The sequence below is a fragment of the Pelophylax lessonae genome (genome assembly GCF_965119305.1).
Source record: "Pelophylax lessonae genome assembly, chromosome: 5".
Taxonomy (NCBI): Eukaryota; Metazoa; Chordata; class Amphibia; order Anura; family Ranidae; genus Pelophylax; species Pelophylax lessonae.
The window spans coordinates 198,443,087-198,459,705 of NC_138772.1; the positions used below are offsets into that span (position 1 = coordinate 198,443,087).

At 41.3% G+C, this 16,619-nt stretch overlaps 1 protein-coding gene across 1 annotated transcript in view; it reads left to right on the forward strand.

Annotated features, from left to right (window-relative positions):
• The window catches only part of SFRP4 (secreted frizzled related protein 4), a 50,458-nt gene that overhangs the window by 11,987 nt on the left and 21,852 nt on the right, over positions 1–16,619 (forward strand). The window contains exon 3 of the mRNA XM_082257482.1: positions 13,358–13,423. Coding sequence (XP_082113608.1) covers positions 13,358–13,423 — 66 coding nt within the window. The remainder of the gene's footprint in view (positions 1–13,357; positions 13,424–16,619) is intronic.

Genomic DNA, 16,619 nt, shown 5'->3' on the forward strand with positions numbered 1-16,619 from the left:
CAGGGACAGTGACACTGAGTGCCAGTTCACATTTCTGCGATCACAGAGATAGCATGTAATTCGGAGCGCACTGCTCCTAAACTTACATGCGATCTCTGTGTGGTGCAAATTCAGCCATAAAGTTTGTATGGCTGAATTTGCACCGCAATCACACCTAACTCACACAGGACCCTTTTTTGGTCCGCAGCAGAATCGGATCGCATGGTGGCTCACACTAGTGCGATCCGATTCTGTGCGAACTTTCAGATTGCACTGCGATGTGTGCTCTGATCTGGGGGTGTCGTTAACTTTTAATTGACACCCCCAGCGTATCGCATATGGCAGTGTGAACTGTCAGGGGTGCGGGTACGATGCGGGAACACGCTGTATATTCGCAGCGTTCCCGCATCGCAGATATGTGAACCGGCACATACAGAGAAATGTGAGAAGTGTGTTAAAATTGCCGGTAAAATGACAGTACCTGGTCTGTTTGTAAACAAAGCAGCCAGAGATTACATTTATCTATACTAGATGCTTATCCTAGATGCTAATGGGGTACACACCACAAAAAAAAAAAAACACCACAGGTTTCCTCCCCCGATTCACACCAGTCCCTACAAGGTCTCATATGAATTTAAAAAAGGGACCACTTGCAAAAAAATAAATAAATAAACAGCATGAGGTCCCCCAATTTCTATATTTTAAGGAGGAACCGCACAAAAAAAAATGTTTAGGTTTTTTCCAAAAAATTCATACCAGACTCTTATCCGAGCATGCAGGCTGGCAGGCCAGGAAAAGGAGGAGTGGACAAGCCATATGCCCTCAACATAGGGGGATACCTTTTAATGTTGATGAGGAAAATAACCTTTCCCACAACCCTGGCCTGTTGGTTGTGGGGGTCTGCATGCAGCAAAGGGAAGGCCTAATGGAAGCTAGAAGCTTCCGTTATCAATAAAAGTGCTACTAAATATCATCCACCCAATATATGAATATGTAGGAGGTATATAGAACCCCTTCTCATTTTCAAAAAAAATTTAAACAGTAAAAAAACAGTTTTTGACAAATCCTTTATTTTAAAAAAGGCCCACTATACACATCCACTACCATTTATGTCATCTAGCAATTTCCAATCAAGTCGATCCTAATGCCTAGCCCACCCAAAGAAAAAAACAAAGTACATATCACACTGAAAATATTTCCCTTGTGCTTTTTTTTTTTTTTTAAACTTAGGCTTTAAATATTTTATTCAATTATCCATTCATGTAAAAATCTAATTCCTGTTTATTTATTTTACCTGATTATCATTATTATTATTATTTGGTATTTTTTAGAGCCAACAGTTTCCACAGCACTTTACAACATGAGAGCAGAACACACAGTTACAATACAATTCAATACAGAAGGAATCAGAGGGTCCTGCCTATTAGAGCTTACAATCTAAAAGGGAGGGTCAAGTGACACAAAAGGTAACTGTGGGGGGTGAGCTAATAGAAAAAATAAAAGTACAGTTGTTAGGTGGAGGCAGGATAGGCTTCTCTGAAAAGCAGAATTTTCAGGGATCGCCTTAAAATGGACAAAGTAGGAGATAGTCAAACAGATTGGTTTAGGGAGTTCCAGAAGATGAAGAAGTTCAGGAGAAGTTCTGGAGCTGAGCATGGAAGAGGTAACAAGGGAGCTAGAGAGAAGAAGGTCTTTGAGAGGAACAAAGAGAGCAATTTGGTTGGTAATATGAGAATTGGTTATTGATGTAGCTGGGGGCAGAGTTGTGGATGGCTTTGTAAGTTGTTGTTAGTATTTTGAATTTCATTCGTTGGGTGAGTGGAAGCCAGTGGAGGGATTGTCAGAGAGGGGCAGCAAACACTGGACTGAAGAACGAATAGCTTATGTAAAGGTAATCCAATGAGAAGAGAGTTGAAGTAATTAAGGCGAGAGATAACCAGGGAATGAATTAGAAGTTTGCAGTGTCATTGGTTAAGAAGAGGTGTATTTTGGATATGTAGTAGAGGTTGAGGCAGCAAGATTTGGACAGTGATTGGATGATGGGCTGAAAGGAAAGTTTAGATTCCAGGATTACACCCCGTACCCTGGCATGTGTTGATAGTTGTGCCATCAATCTTGACAGAGAAGTCAGACGAAGGGTCACGTGTAGGAACTGAAATTATGAGCTCGGGTTTGGATAGATTGATTGAGGAAGTGGTGTGACATCTAGACTGAAATGCCTATCAGCAAATTAGTGATGCGTGAGGAGACTGATGAAGTGAGCTAAAGTGTAGAGAGATTTGGGTGTCATCAGTGTAGAATAGGTATTGAAAGCCATGGGAAGCTATCAACTGACCCAGGGAAAAAGTGTAGATCGAGATAGGGGAGAACAGAACCTTTCACTTCCCTATCAGGCGGGTATCTCCGCTGACAGGGAAGTGAAGGGCTCACTTAATTACAGCTATTAGCAGCCGCTCGCCCGCCCGCCCGCCCCGTGTGTTAGTTCATTCATGCATATCGTAGTAGTAGTGACATCAACGGAAGGCGGGCCGCCGGCTAGAGGCGGGTCTTTTGAAAGGAAGGACACAGGAGAAGCGGAGAGTAAGGAGATTGCATCATTGGGATGGGGAGGGACGCTGAGGCAGGGGGGGAGGAACACTGAAGCAGTGGGGGGGACGCTGAGGCAATGGGGGAGGGGAGCTGAGGCGAGGTTACCAATGGTATTAGTATTATGCAGCATGAGGGGGTTAAGGTATTGCCACTGCTGGTCACTGATGCATTAGTGACCGACCAGTGGCAGTTAATTAACCCCTTTGTGCTGCATTAGTGCAACCAGTATCAGTGCAACGAGTGTTAATTAACACTGATACTGGTTGCACTAATGCAGCACAAAGGAGTTAATTAACTGCCACTGGTCGGTCACTAATGCATCAGTGACCAGCAGTGGCAATACATTAACCCTCTCATGCTGCATAATACAAATACCATTGGTAATTAAATGAACCACTTGCCAACCCGTCACAGTACACATACTGCGACAGGGTGGCAGCTACAGGTGTACGTCGCTGCCTGTTTTTGGTATATGCCCCTGTTCTATATATTTTAAAATCATTTGGGGGAAAAAAGTCATTTTCGGTTTCGGTTTTCGGCCAAGGGCATCCTGCATTCTCAGTTTCGGCCCAGAATTTTCATTTCCCTCCCATCTCTCCACTGGGTTTGGGAGAGTCCAGAGAAAACCACCATGGGAGAGGTAATTGGAAAAGCAGAGTCGGTTTCTAAAAGCAAGGTTTCAGTAACAGCAAGTGAATTAAAGGAGGTAATGATAAAAAGGTCATGGGTAGAGGTAAGTTTATTACAAAATGAGCAGGCCTACCAAAGAACACATAAGAAAGGAAGGCTGATTTTGGGAAAAAGTGGAATAGAATCGAAATTATATGGATTGCGACTGCTGCCAGAGGGTTTGGGGTGATTGATGTGTTGGCCACAGTTAAATAATGGAGGCCCTGGGTTTGGAGATATATATCTAGAATTTGGAAGAAGCAGGAGAGTGAGGGATGTAATATGGGAGACTGATTTCTATGAAGGAACATGCCCCAACGCCCTTGGGATTTTATTAGTTTGTGGGTTTAGATTTAAGAGGAGTTGATATGTTCAGTTATTGGTGAGTTATAAAAGGTGATTTATATGAGGTCAAGAAGAGGGGTGAAGGAAAGAAAGTTTAAGAAGAGAGGACACAACTGTGAGAAAGAGAGGTAGATAGTGCATTTTACAGAATGGAAGGATTAAAAAGAATACTAGGTAAGAGAAGAAAAAGCTGAATCGGGAAACAAGGTCACTTTTAGTCTGAATAGTGTTTTGCAAAGCAGTTTACCGTAGATATTCACTTTATGCATTCGCTGAAGTGCATAGTGGAAGTGCTCACATATGCCCCCCCCCCCCCCCCCATATATTCACAAATAAATTCAAATTTATAGAACTTATATTAAGCCATTCCGTAGGGAACAGCGGAACTCTCCTATGTCTCTAAAAAAAAAATTTTCATATAGTTAAAAAAGATATAAGTTACATCTTAAGAAAGCTAAGATAAAAAATAAAAAGAAAAAGGAGAAGAAAACCCCCCCAAAAAAGGGGGGGGGGAAATGGGGGAAGAATTTTCCACAACTGGTATCACACAGTATTTTATCATGTACCATATATTCTACCAGGGCCAACCCTATCCTGCTCACAGATCTATCCAACCCAGAAATCAATTAATGTCCCGTACACACGTGCAGATCGTCGGCCGAACGATCGGCCGTCTTTTGTCCCCGGGCTGTCGTGTCTGTTGAAAAGTGCAAAAGACTGCACAAGAATTTTGTCCGCCGACTACAGCCGACTGCAGAAGTGATGTCATGTGATGGTTAACTTTCCCTGTGTTTTTTCTTTTCTGAGCATGCCCAGTCTTGCAAATCTGCTGTCTGTCGGCCGAATTCTGTATTGACTGGCGAACAATCGGCCGCTCTGGTGTCGGCATACAAAAATTTTAATGCTTGCACGACAGATTCTTTTCGGCCGAAAGTGCGCTGTCGGCTGTCGGAAGCATCATACTAACAAGCTGAAAATCGGCCGATCGTTCGGCGGCCGAACATTTTCGGCCGACAATCTGCACGTGTGTACGGGGCATTAGACTAAAGGAAGTCTTGGCCCCTTTCTCTATATCACGTGTCCACTTTAAAGGGTGCCAATTCAATTTCAGCCTCTAACTTATAATTATTACTAATAATCGTCATCACCTCATCTCCTCTATTCCTCCTCTCATGTATATTATTGCCATAAGGCTATCAGTCCAAGTCTGTATGAATGTTTCTCTCCCCCCCCCCCCCCCCTAGATTCATTGCTTACCATGTGGCGCAGAGATAGTAATCAGTTGGTTTCAGTTTGCGGTGGATGTGAAAAGCAACAGCATAGATGCAGAGTTTGCCATAGGGCACAGTGATAGTAATCATTCAGTTTCGGTTTGAGGTGGATGTAAAAAGCAGCAGCATAGATTCATAGTTTACCTGTGAAGGGACAGAGAAGAGATGTTCAGATAAGACAGAGAGGAAGTGCCTACCTAAAATAAGAAACACACTTTACCAAAGAAATCCAGCCAGTGCCACCCCAACATAATTGGACAGTTGAAGGAAAAATTAATTATTTTTGTGGGAAAAATTTCAGCTTATTTAGTAAATCATCCTGAGGATGTTTTACATTTTTGCTGGTTGAAGATTTGTTTGCAGTTACGGGGATTTGAAAGTGTACCAGGGTTTTGCACTTAGCCCACAGTGGATTAATAATATTCCTGAAGAGAAACTGAAATTTGAGTACAAACCTATGGAAAGCTAAAAAGCAGCTACATTTTCTCCAGCTCGATGGTTTTCAACAGCACAGATCTTTACGGAGAAACAAACTGATAGGGGCATAAACAGATGGCAGTGCAAATCAATATATTTGATACCAAAGGTAGCTGTCTATCTTGGAATAATTATTTTTGAGAGTTAAAATAGAAGCTATAGAGTCTATTCAGTTTCTGTTTAAATGTCTTAAAGAGGTTGTAAACCCATACAATTTTTTTTTTTTGCAACCTGAAAGAGAAACACATAATGAGCTAGTATGCATTTTATACTAGCTCAATATGAAATACTTACCTTAGAACGAGCCCCCGCCGTGCCGCCCGCTTACCTGTATGACGGACGACATGTTCAGTCACCCGTCTTCCGGGATCGCAGCATCCGGCCATCTGATTGGCCGGAGCCGCGGTGACGTCACTCCCGCGCATGCGCGCAGGAGCCGACGGTCACGGCACGGGGCTCTGAAGAAACGGCACCAGCGGCCGTTCCTTCAGAGCGCATGCACCAGTGACATCACTGGCTGCGTGTAAGGTAAATACCTCCTAAACGGTACATGTTTAGGAGATATTTACGGTACCTATAGGTAAGCCTTATTATAGGCTTACCTATAGGTAAAAGTTTCAGAGGAGGGTTTACTTCCTCTTTAAGAGATACTTTGCTTGTTATTTGGAACATATACATTGTTTACTGTAATTGGATTGCATCTCAACGAGAGAATTATAATGTGAAAATTACTTATAGGGTCAGAGATAATTACTGTAACCCTGAAGGTGGTTATCCTGTCTAATCAAGACTTCCACTCATGCTCAGCTCTTTTCTTTGGGCCAGAGACAAGATAGTCCTGGACAAAATTGTTTGTTTAAAGCAAGGGAAATTATCATCTTTAGAAAGAGCCTCCTGTACAGAAACATTGTCTGCCCGTATTTTTTTTATCACTTTTATTATCAAGTATTTTTGTATATAGTGTAAAATCAATTTTGCATTAACAGATAGCAACTTAAAGAGGAGTTCCAGGCTCCCCCCCCCCCCCCCCAAAAAAAAAAAAATTAAAAATCAGCAGCTACAAATACTGTAGCTGCTGACTTAATATTAGAGCACGAGCACTTACTGTTAAACAGGACAATTTGGTTGGTTGCAGACTGGCTAGTGAGTTGAGCTGGGAATTTTCTTTGGTTTTGTTTTGTATGCATTGCCCTTGCTCCTTGCTGTGAAGGCCAGTTATGGGTGGGGGCAGTGGACAGTTGTTTGTTACTGATGTAATATTGGTGAGGGGATGCATTGGACACCGTTGCTGCCATTGTGCTATGTGCTCAGTGTCCAGTGTGCCCCTTTGCCCTTAAGGAGGGGTGGGCTATCTCCAATCTCACCTACCCTCTATCTATCCTTTAGAATGCATGTGCTTCTACTATGGAGGCTCTCATAAATTTACAAGAGTTAGGACTGCAGATAATACTGGGGTTCCTTGGAGCGGCTCTGCAGCTTACACATATATTTGCAAATGTGTGCTAATTAAAACCCTTTTTTTAATGCAAACTGTTAGACAGGATAATTTGTTCGGTTGCAGACTGGCTGGTGAGTTGAGCTGGAAATTATCTTTGGTTTTGTTAGGGCATTTACCTGGTGCCCTCACTCGAGCCAGTTCATTATTCGGCTATCGGGTGCTGGTGTTGCTATCTTGACTAAGGGCAACATGTAGTGAAGCCTTGCAGCTTCAGACCTGGTTTCCTAATGCACATGTGCAAAGCGCTCTGCGCTTTGTGAATGGGCCACAGTCTTCTGGGACTTGTGAAGTGTTCCAGAAGGCTGCAGGGGAAAGAGGGAGGGGCAATTTTTTCGGATTTTAATATATAATGGATGGGGAAAGATTAAGGAAGGTCACTTGCCACAAAAACTGCTCATTGATGTTATAGGTTTTCATGTGAATAACAAATTCATGACAACTTACCAAAGCTAATTTAACAGTGTGCCAATCTGCTAAATTAAAAAAAAAATACTTAAAATGGCCATCGCCCATTGGGATCTAGTTTTTTAAAATCACTGAAGGTGGTAAGGATAATCCCTTAGGAGGTAAAAGCAGAGCATGTATGGTGTTATTCTTCCTACCTTGTGTTTGGAGGTAAGAGTTGGGTAGATTTCCAGCGACTATTCCAGCGTGAAATAAGGCATAGCGAAAATTAATCCTTTTCTAATAGGGTAGAGGCTGAAGATCTAAATTCAATTTTCAGGTAGGGTTTCTGATTAACTGGTTTATCAGTCAGTTGGGTGGGAGGCATGAGGAAGATGAGGTAGAAGTTGAGAAGTAGGAATGTAGAGAGAGACTTTAAACCTAGCTGTTGCAGGAAAGTACTTTGTACAGATCCTATAAGATAAATGTGTACATTCTTAATAGTAGTTGTGTGATGAGGGAAGGTTTTGTCTTTTTTCTACTCTAACTTGAGATAGGGTCACAAAAAAGGTGATGATGTGGTGGCCTCTTCAAAAGTGTATGTAGTGAGGCTGCTTACAGTAATAAATAATATTTTTTTAATGGGAAATAATGGAAGCATAATATAAGTTTCTTAGAGTAATAGCAGTTGCAAGGTCCTAAGCCCTTCTGTGCAGGGACTATGCTGTTCTTTTAAACAGTTGGAGAAGATAAACCTTTATATCTGAGCTAAACATTTCAGAGGGAACACTTTTCTAATGTTTTGTCTGCACTTCCTATTTTCCAAATCCTCCTGAACATGTATTTCATTCCCCCCCCCCCCCCCCCCAAATATATTGCTGCTCATCTTCAACCAAGTTATGTTGCATAAAAGGATCATCATGTTCATCAAGGTCCATTGGATACTGACGGATGGAGTTGAAGGCGGAGCAGCCTTGGGAAAAACAGTGTCCGTGAGTACCAGGAAGCTTGCCAGAGGTCTGCCCAGGAAGGGGACAACTCCAGTGGAGAGTCAGTGGACAGGGGCCAGCATGCACAGCAAGTGAGAAAGGGGGTGCCAAGGTAGGACCCTGAAGAGGAACTAAATCAGGATAATATTCTTTATCTTCACATCAGTGGCAAGGTGAAGCAGCGGCCTTGCTGCACACACTACAGCTAGTTGTCCTCAGAATTGTGCATAGTTCATAGTTGGAGTATCCCACTCATCCCTTCTCCCATCCCAGTTCCAAATAAAACACCAAAAACCAAATCCCTGGACTGTTCATTGTCTGAGCCAAGCATTTAGAGTGATACGTTTCCACAGACTGTTGCTACGGGTACCCCAGGGGAATCCAGTACTTGCAATACTCAGTAGTCCTCTAGGGGGCAGTGCTACAAACAAATAACAGGTTTTATATACTCATTGCTCAGTTGTAGGTTTTTTTTCTCGAGCAGGCATTAGAAAGGAGAACTTCAATAACTAAAGACCTCCACGCCTTTCTTACTGATCTTGCCTTTTCAAAGGTCTATCCAAAAAACAATAAGCAAATATTCTAGATATCAGCAATTAAACAGATCCTTTCTGTGTATAACAGTTTTTGGTGTGTGTATATAGTGTTTTTTTTCTCTCTGCCTTTTTCCATCTTCTCCATTACCTTCTATTTGTACTTTCCTTTATCCCAGTAAATATATTCAGAAAACCATATGTAGCCATGCTAGAATTACTGTGTTATTATATTGAATTGTGAATCGGGCCATGTCTGGGTGCTCCTTTAAGAACTTTATAAGGAGGATTGGTTTCTTCCTAGGAGTACTGAACAGTTTTATGGGGGATGTAGTTTGGAAGAGGGTGGAAACTATGCATTGAAGGATTGACTAGATCACACTCCCAGGGAGCTTTGAGGGATCCGCGGAGGATCATGGGAGGAGGTATAAATCGGGGGCGGAGTCGGATGTGTGCTCTCTTGCTTCGGGGACTCATGGAGTGCAGTTGTGCAGAGAAGAGCTGCAGAGAGAAACTGACCAGGGAGAGGCCTGAGAGTGCGGCCTAGAGTGCGGAGAGTGCATCCTGACTGGAGTGGACCGGTCCTGAGAAGAGGGTGACCAGTGTGAGCGCGGGAGAGACAGCGAGTGGCACTGAGAGAGTGGCCTAATACAGAGTGTGCTGAGATTCTCAACAAAGAAAATGGCCTCTGCCCCCACCTATAACTGGCCTTTAATAGCAAAGAACACATGGAAGGGCAACGCACATGAAACAAACAAAAATAAAATTCCCAGTTCAATTTGCCAACCAGTCTGCTTACCAACCAAATTAACCTGTCTAAGAGTTTGCGTCAAAACAGGGGTTGAGTTAGCCCACATTTGCAAACGCATGTGAAAGCTGCAGGGCCACTCCACGGCTCCCTGTGTTACCTGCAGTCCTAGCTCTAATGAATTTATACGAGTCTTCACATTGGAAGCACATGCAAGCTAATGGATAGATAGGGGGCAGGTGAGCCTGGAGGTGGCCCATCCCTCCTGAAAGGTAATTGGGGGCATAATGGAAGCCCAGCTGATAGTATTACAGCAAAGGTATCCAGTATGTCCACTCACCAGTACACATTAACAACAAAGAAAATGGCCTCTGCCCCCACCTATAACTGGCCTTCATAGCAAAGAACACATGGAAGGGCAACGCACATGAAACAAACAAAAATAAAATTCCCAGTTCAATTTGCCAACCAGTCTGCTTACCAACCAAATTAACCTGTCTAACAGTTTGCGTCAAACAGGGGCTTAGTTAGCACACATTTGCAAACGCATGTGTGTACTGGTGAGTGGACATACTGGATGCCTTTGCTGTAATACTATCAGCTGGGCTTCCATTATGCCCCCAATTACCTTTCAGGAGGGATGGGCCACCTCCAGGCTCACCTGCCCCCTATCTATCCATTAGCTTGCATGTGCTTCCACTCTGAAGACTCTTATAAATTCATTAGAGCTAGGACTGCAGGTAACACAGGGAGCCGTGGAGTGGCCCTGCAGCTTTCACATGCGTTTGCAAATGTGTGCTAACTAAACCCCTGTTTTGACGCAAACTGTTAGACAGATTAATTTGGTTGGTAAGCAGACTGGTTGGCAAATTGAACTGGGAATTGTATTTTTGTTTGTTTCATGTGCTGAGATTCTCGCCTGTGACGCAGCACCAAAAGGAGTGGTCTGGCAGGAGGACGAGAGGATCAATCGTGGACACTGACACTGCAGTAAAGTGTCTGGTGATCTTTGGGGAACCGCAAGTATATATAAATACACACAGAATACATCAGCAGTTAGGATTCCAATAATATTTGCACACTTTTTGGATTACAAATATCACTAGAAGAGTGATTAAGAGCTCCAACTGCCGGCGAAGAAGCGCAAGGCCTTGCTAGCATAGTGACTACACTTTCTTTAAACCCTAAAGGGGGCCCCCGGTCCTAGAATGTTTCTGCCAGTTGTTTAGGCTGATTGTCTAGCAGAATAGGAAGAAACATATTATAACTGAGGGTACTATTTCTGAGTTACATTACAGTCACTCTCACTTAATATAATTATATCTATATTGCTAAGTGTTTGACGTATGTTGGTGTCTTTCTCCCAGGTTTCACATATATTACTGGGATTTGGGAGATTATCACCATACTTCTTGTTGCTTACAGATTCTGATTTATTATTCTGTACCTTTTACACTTATTTCATTCCAGTAAACAGTTACACTGGTATCTGATAGGGATGATCGAACGGTTCGGGTCCACCATCGGTTCGGCCCGAACATTGGGTGTTCGAGGTTCGGCCGAATTTAGAACTTTTTGCCCAAAAAGTTCGGAATTCGGCAACCAGAACCGCCCAAAATGCAATGCTTCAGGAAATGGGCTTTAAAAGCCCGTGATTGGACCAGAACCATTAGCAAAAGCCAATTGAGGGGGCAGGAGAATGCTAGGAATGTGATTGGAGTGACTAGGGGGTCCCTAGACCAATCATTAGTGAATACGCCCCCCAGTATATAAGATTGCCCCCGCCATATTCCCAGCATTGTTATACTGGACATGGAAGAGAGTGGAAGCAGTTCTGTTAATTTTACTTTAAAAGCGTCATTTAGCTATTTTTAGTGTGAGGAAAGGGATATCTAGTGTAGTTAGAGTGCTCCTTTACACTTAAGTTAGCTTCAAAAATTTAGTTTCTGTAGGGAAAGTGTTAAGTGTCAGGGGTTTGTAGTGTAGTGTAGGGTTAACTGGCAGTGACTGCTATGGCAGGGTGACAAAACCCTTCCATAGCAGGGTGACCGCTATAGAGAAATGATCATTTCTCTGAGTTGCTACGGGACAGGATTATGGCTTCTCACCAGCAAGCATTTTTTATGCTGCAGGGGCTGCCACTGCCAGTGCTTTTTTGAGGACATGTTTGATGTCAGACATGACATCTGAACATGTGTATAGGGGGTATATATAGACATATATGTCTGAATATATACCCCTAGACATATATAGGTGTGATAGTAGCAGAAATAAATGCTTGCGCTAATGAAATCATTTACAGTAATATATTTCTGCTACTATCACACCTATATATGTCTAGGGGTATATATTCAGACATATATGCCTATATATACCCCCTATACATATGTTCAGATGTTTTGCCTGCCTCAAAAGAACCCCAAAAAATGCCAAAAAAACGCTAGCGTCAAAAAAAAAAAATGCCCAGGTGTGTTTTTGCTGGCATTTTTTGGGGGCTTTTGGAGGCAGGCAAAACATCTGAACTTGTGCACAGTACCACTATACACAAGTTCAGATGTTTTTTCTGACTGCAAAGAACCCAAAAAAATGCCTGCTTTGAAACCGGCAAGGTGTTACAGCAGCGAAGCCATATTCCTGTGCTCAAAGTTTTCTAATACAAACAATCCTTTTTTTTTCTGGTTCTGGACATGCTACAGAGCTGAAACTTCACAGGTACACCTTTTAGACCCCCCAGACACAAAATCACACAAAAAAAGTTCTTAAAAATTGTCATTTTTGATAAAAAAAGCCAATTATTGAAAAATTAAAAAAAAAAATAAAAAAAAAAGAGATTTTTTGTTTTTTACTTTGGATTTAGTATCTGGGAGGTCTAAAAAGTGTACATGTGAAGTTTCAGCTCTGTAGCATGTCCAGAACCCCCCAAAAATTAGCATTTTCTTATAATTTTTTTTAGAACAGGAATACGGCTTCTCTACGGCGCTTTTTCTTGCATTTATCGGGCATTTTTGGAGGCAGGCATGAGTTTTTTTGGATTTAGTGTCTGACATCGGATCCGTCAGATCTGGATGGATGGAAACCCTATTTTCCATCCGTCCAGCGGATCGGATGAGAACGGACAGACTGTCCGTTCTCATCTGATTCCCCCATAGAGAACAGCGGGACCTGACAGCTCTGTCTCCGCACACAGCACGGAAACACAGCAGTCATCTGCCTACTCAGCGGGGGGATCGGCAGATCAATCCCCCGCTGAGAAAAACTGAGTCCGCTGACGGACTTCCTGTGTGAAAGGGGCCTAATGGTTTTTATGCAGATCTGTGCCAAATTTTGCACGCTCCAGTTTTAGTAAATCACCCCCATAGAGTCTATCTGATGCAAAAATATACCTGCTAGCAGTTTATTTTGAATTTAAATGTAGTTCTGCTTTAGAAATTACAGCACACTTCATCATCACCATGCTTTCTAATTTCCCTTCTCCCAAAAATACGATGACCGTCTTTTGTCATCCCATCCAGGATCAGAATCTACCTTTTTTTCAGCCCAAGGACAATGCAGTCCTAAAGTAAATCTAAATCACATCACTAAAATGTCTGCAAAATGTAACATCTAATTTCAAACTTTTTTTTTTTTTATCTGAAACTGCAGCTTTCGGTAAAAGTATGTTTGGTGATCTTACCATAATGGCCCTGGCTCAAGTACTTCCTGATATGGGGCAAGAACTCCCATATGTGCTACTGATGGACAAACATTGAACAGGCGTATTTCTCTGCTGTCATATCAGAAAGCTGGTTCAGAACAATAAGGGGTAGATCTGCATTGAGTAGTGTTCAGCTTGTATGTTTATTATGGTATATTGTAAAATTTTTCTTCTTTTACAGATCGTTGTAAATGCAAAACAATTAAACCGACTCTAAATATGTACTTGGCAAAGAACTACAGCTATGGTAAGTGAAATATTTTTTGTGAAACTGCGGTGTATGGGAAAGATATGGGAAAATATCTCAATCATACCATTATAGGAGCTAACTTTATTTCTAAAAGACCATTTAGATGTACTGTAAAATATTTAGAGCTGTTGGATTGAGTACATAAATTGCGTGAAATGAAGACAAATCATCTCCTTAAGGAATACTATTTTAAAACACATAAACAAGACAAACACAGTGTATATTAGAAACAGATCACTTTTGTGTAAGAATTTATGCTAAAAAATTTGAAGATTTCTGGTTCTTTTTTCCTTAGCGTGCTTCATTCTTTCCTTCATTTTATTATCCCCTTTGTTCTTTTTTTATAACTAAAGGCATTTTTTTTTTTTTATTTGGAAAAACTGGTGAGAGGTTAGAACCTCTTTAAGGTTAGGTATTTTATTTATTCTCTTATTGCCCTGATCCCAAATGTCTTTGGGAATAAATGTGAGAGTAAAATCAAAAATGTTGGGTTGCCGTCAGAACTGGAATACAAGGCAAATCTTTCAATGGGTACACCTGTTCCAATCAAACTGGAGGGGAGGGGATTTCCTTCACATGTCTTAAGATATCTTCTCACAAGGCAGGAAGCAAAATCTTATGTCTGGTACACACAATGAGATTATAGGACGAATGATTGTCCTATTTTTTTTGCATGCTAGTCTCATATCGAAAATGAAGAATTTAATAAAGTGACGAAAATTCACATAGGACAGAATAAAAACTCGTAGGTAATGTAATGTTTTGTAGTGTACATATATTGTACTTTCGAACAAGGGATCGATTGATATCGTTTTTTTCATTGCCGATACCGATATTTTGGCCATTGTATATCGGTATCGGCCGATATGGGCCGATATTTTGTACATTTAAAGTTTTGAAAAATAAAGACAATTTTTGACACAAATCTGGTACTGAACATGTGGGGTAGGTCTTTTAGCTGTAATGTGCAGTCTTCCCTTCCCTCCCTGCCTGCCAGGAATCCCGTGTGAGCCTAGTTTAGTGTCATTAAAATCCTAGAATCCACTTTATTAGTGTTTTGTATAATGTCCAGTGTGTGTTTTAAGGGCCAAGCAGCAATGTAATGAAGGTATTTCACACTTTTAGATTACAAAAACACACACTGGACATTATATAAAACACTAATAAAGAAGATGCTAGGATTTTACATACACTAATATTACATACAGTAATATCGGCAATATCGGTAACCTCCGGGGCCGATACCGATATATTGGGGAAAGTGCATATAATGGACGATCCCGGTCGATAATCGGTCGATCCCTATTTCGAATGACAACTGTACTGATTAAACTAAAATCGTACGATCTGGTATCGTACAAATTTTTTTTGTGCTTTTCCCAATATTGGTTAAACTGTCGTGATCGGCCCTCGAAAGCTGTATACTAACCATCACAATATCATACGATCACTTTGAAAGTGGTATTTTTCATACGATTTTCTGATCATGTGTACGGGCTATAAGACGCAGATAGCAAACAAAAACTGACAGCATTTTTAACCCCTCTCCACTCTATCCAAAATGGAAAAAAAATGTTGCCATCAGATATACTTTAATCAGTAATTTGTAAATTACAGGATTGGCAAATTGGTTGGTTTGTGTGTATTGGATTGTAGATGCTCTTGTTGATGTTTTTCATTTTATTAAATTTAAGGTGTTAAACCCTGTTTCGTGTACTAGAGTTTATGTGAAAAAGAGGAGGCTGTAAAATATGATTGCAAAAAGAGCAAATTATTTCTGCAAACAAACCTTTACAAGACCAGTGCCAGTGGGCCCTCATGAAGTTATGAATTATTCTGAGTTGTGTCACACAACAGCTTTTCTTGCCTGTGATCTCATGGTTGCCATCTTATCAGAAGAAAGAAACTTCTTCCAGACATATGTGATAGATTCAGTACATTTTTCATCAGCTCCAACATTATAATGAGATTGCAAATTTAAGTTCATTAGAAACAAGCTGAAGCTAGAAGCCGAAACATGTCCAGTTGCTAGACCAGTGAATGACAGTTCTGTTGGGATGGGCAAAAAGCACAACCCAGAGGACCTCCACATTCTTGAGGGCTCCCAGAAGCTTCCCCATGCCTTCAATTTCCCCATCGCATGCAGAGCTGCACCATTACAGCCATTCAAAGTTGTATAAAGTACTCGAAACCCATACTTGAGTAAAAGTACAAGTGCTCAATCAAAAAGTTACTTGAGTAGAAGTGGAAGTCCTCGATCAAAAAGTGACTTGAGTAGAAGTACTAAAGTATTCAACATTTTTTGTACTTAAGTATTGCAAGTAGTTTTTTTAAAAATTTTGCTACTCAAGTACTGAAAGTAAAAGTACCAGTAGTTTTGAAAAAAAATTGCTACTCAAGTACTGAAAGTAAAAATACAAGTACTGTGTTATGTAGTTATTAAAGAAAGAAGTCAAAAGTTTGAACATCATATTTTTTTTTATTATTTCAAATGCAGCTTTTATTAATACATACAGTAGCATTTATTTTCGTATGCGCTGATAATACACAAGTTTTGAGCTTCATGAAACCTGCCATCTACTGTTACGAGTAACTATGCAGCACAAAAAAAAAATATCGGAGTAGAAGTATTGAAATCATTGAAAAAATGTAGTGAAGTAAAAGTGGAAGTAGGAGAAAAAAATTATACTCTGGGAAAGTACAGATACCGCCTTTCGGTACTTAAGTACAGTAGTGAAGTAGTTATACTTAGTTACTATACATCTCTGCAGCCATTGTATCATATCCTTAGCATGATCCACTCGACAGTGTAAAAAATACTCTGGCCCTGAACTTCCTTCATTGAACGTTTTAGAAAATTAAGGTAGAAAGATGGGAGTAGAGCATTCATTGCCTTATCAACTAAGTCATGTTGAGGGGGTTGCAATATTTAGTCAAAGGGGTCTAAGTTTGACTTTTGCTCAGGAACCAAAGTTGTGGTCAGGGAATAACTGAGTGAAATACCATTTAAAGAAGTACGGTTGAGGCGTGCCGAAACCGTGGTTCGGGCAGGCCTGTAAATAAAGAGGGCCCACCAAGATGGAATTGTTGAAAAAAGGGGAGTGGAGGGAGGGGTACCCAAAAACGTCAGCCCAGTGAGGAGGGCGGCCTGACGTTAAATAGGCCGGCCCCTCCCCTCCCACAACTGCAGGCT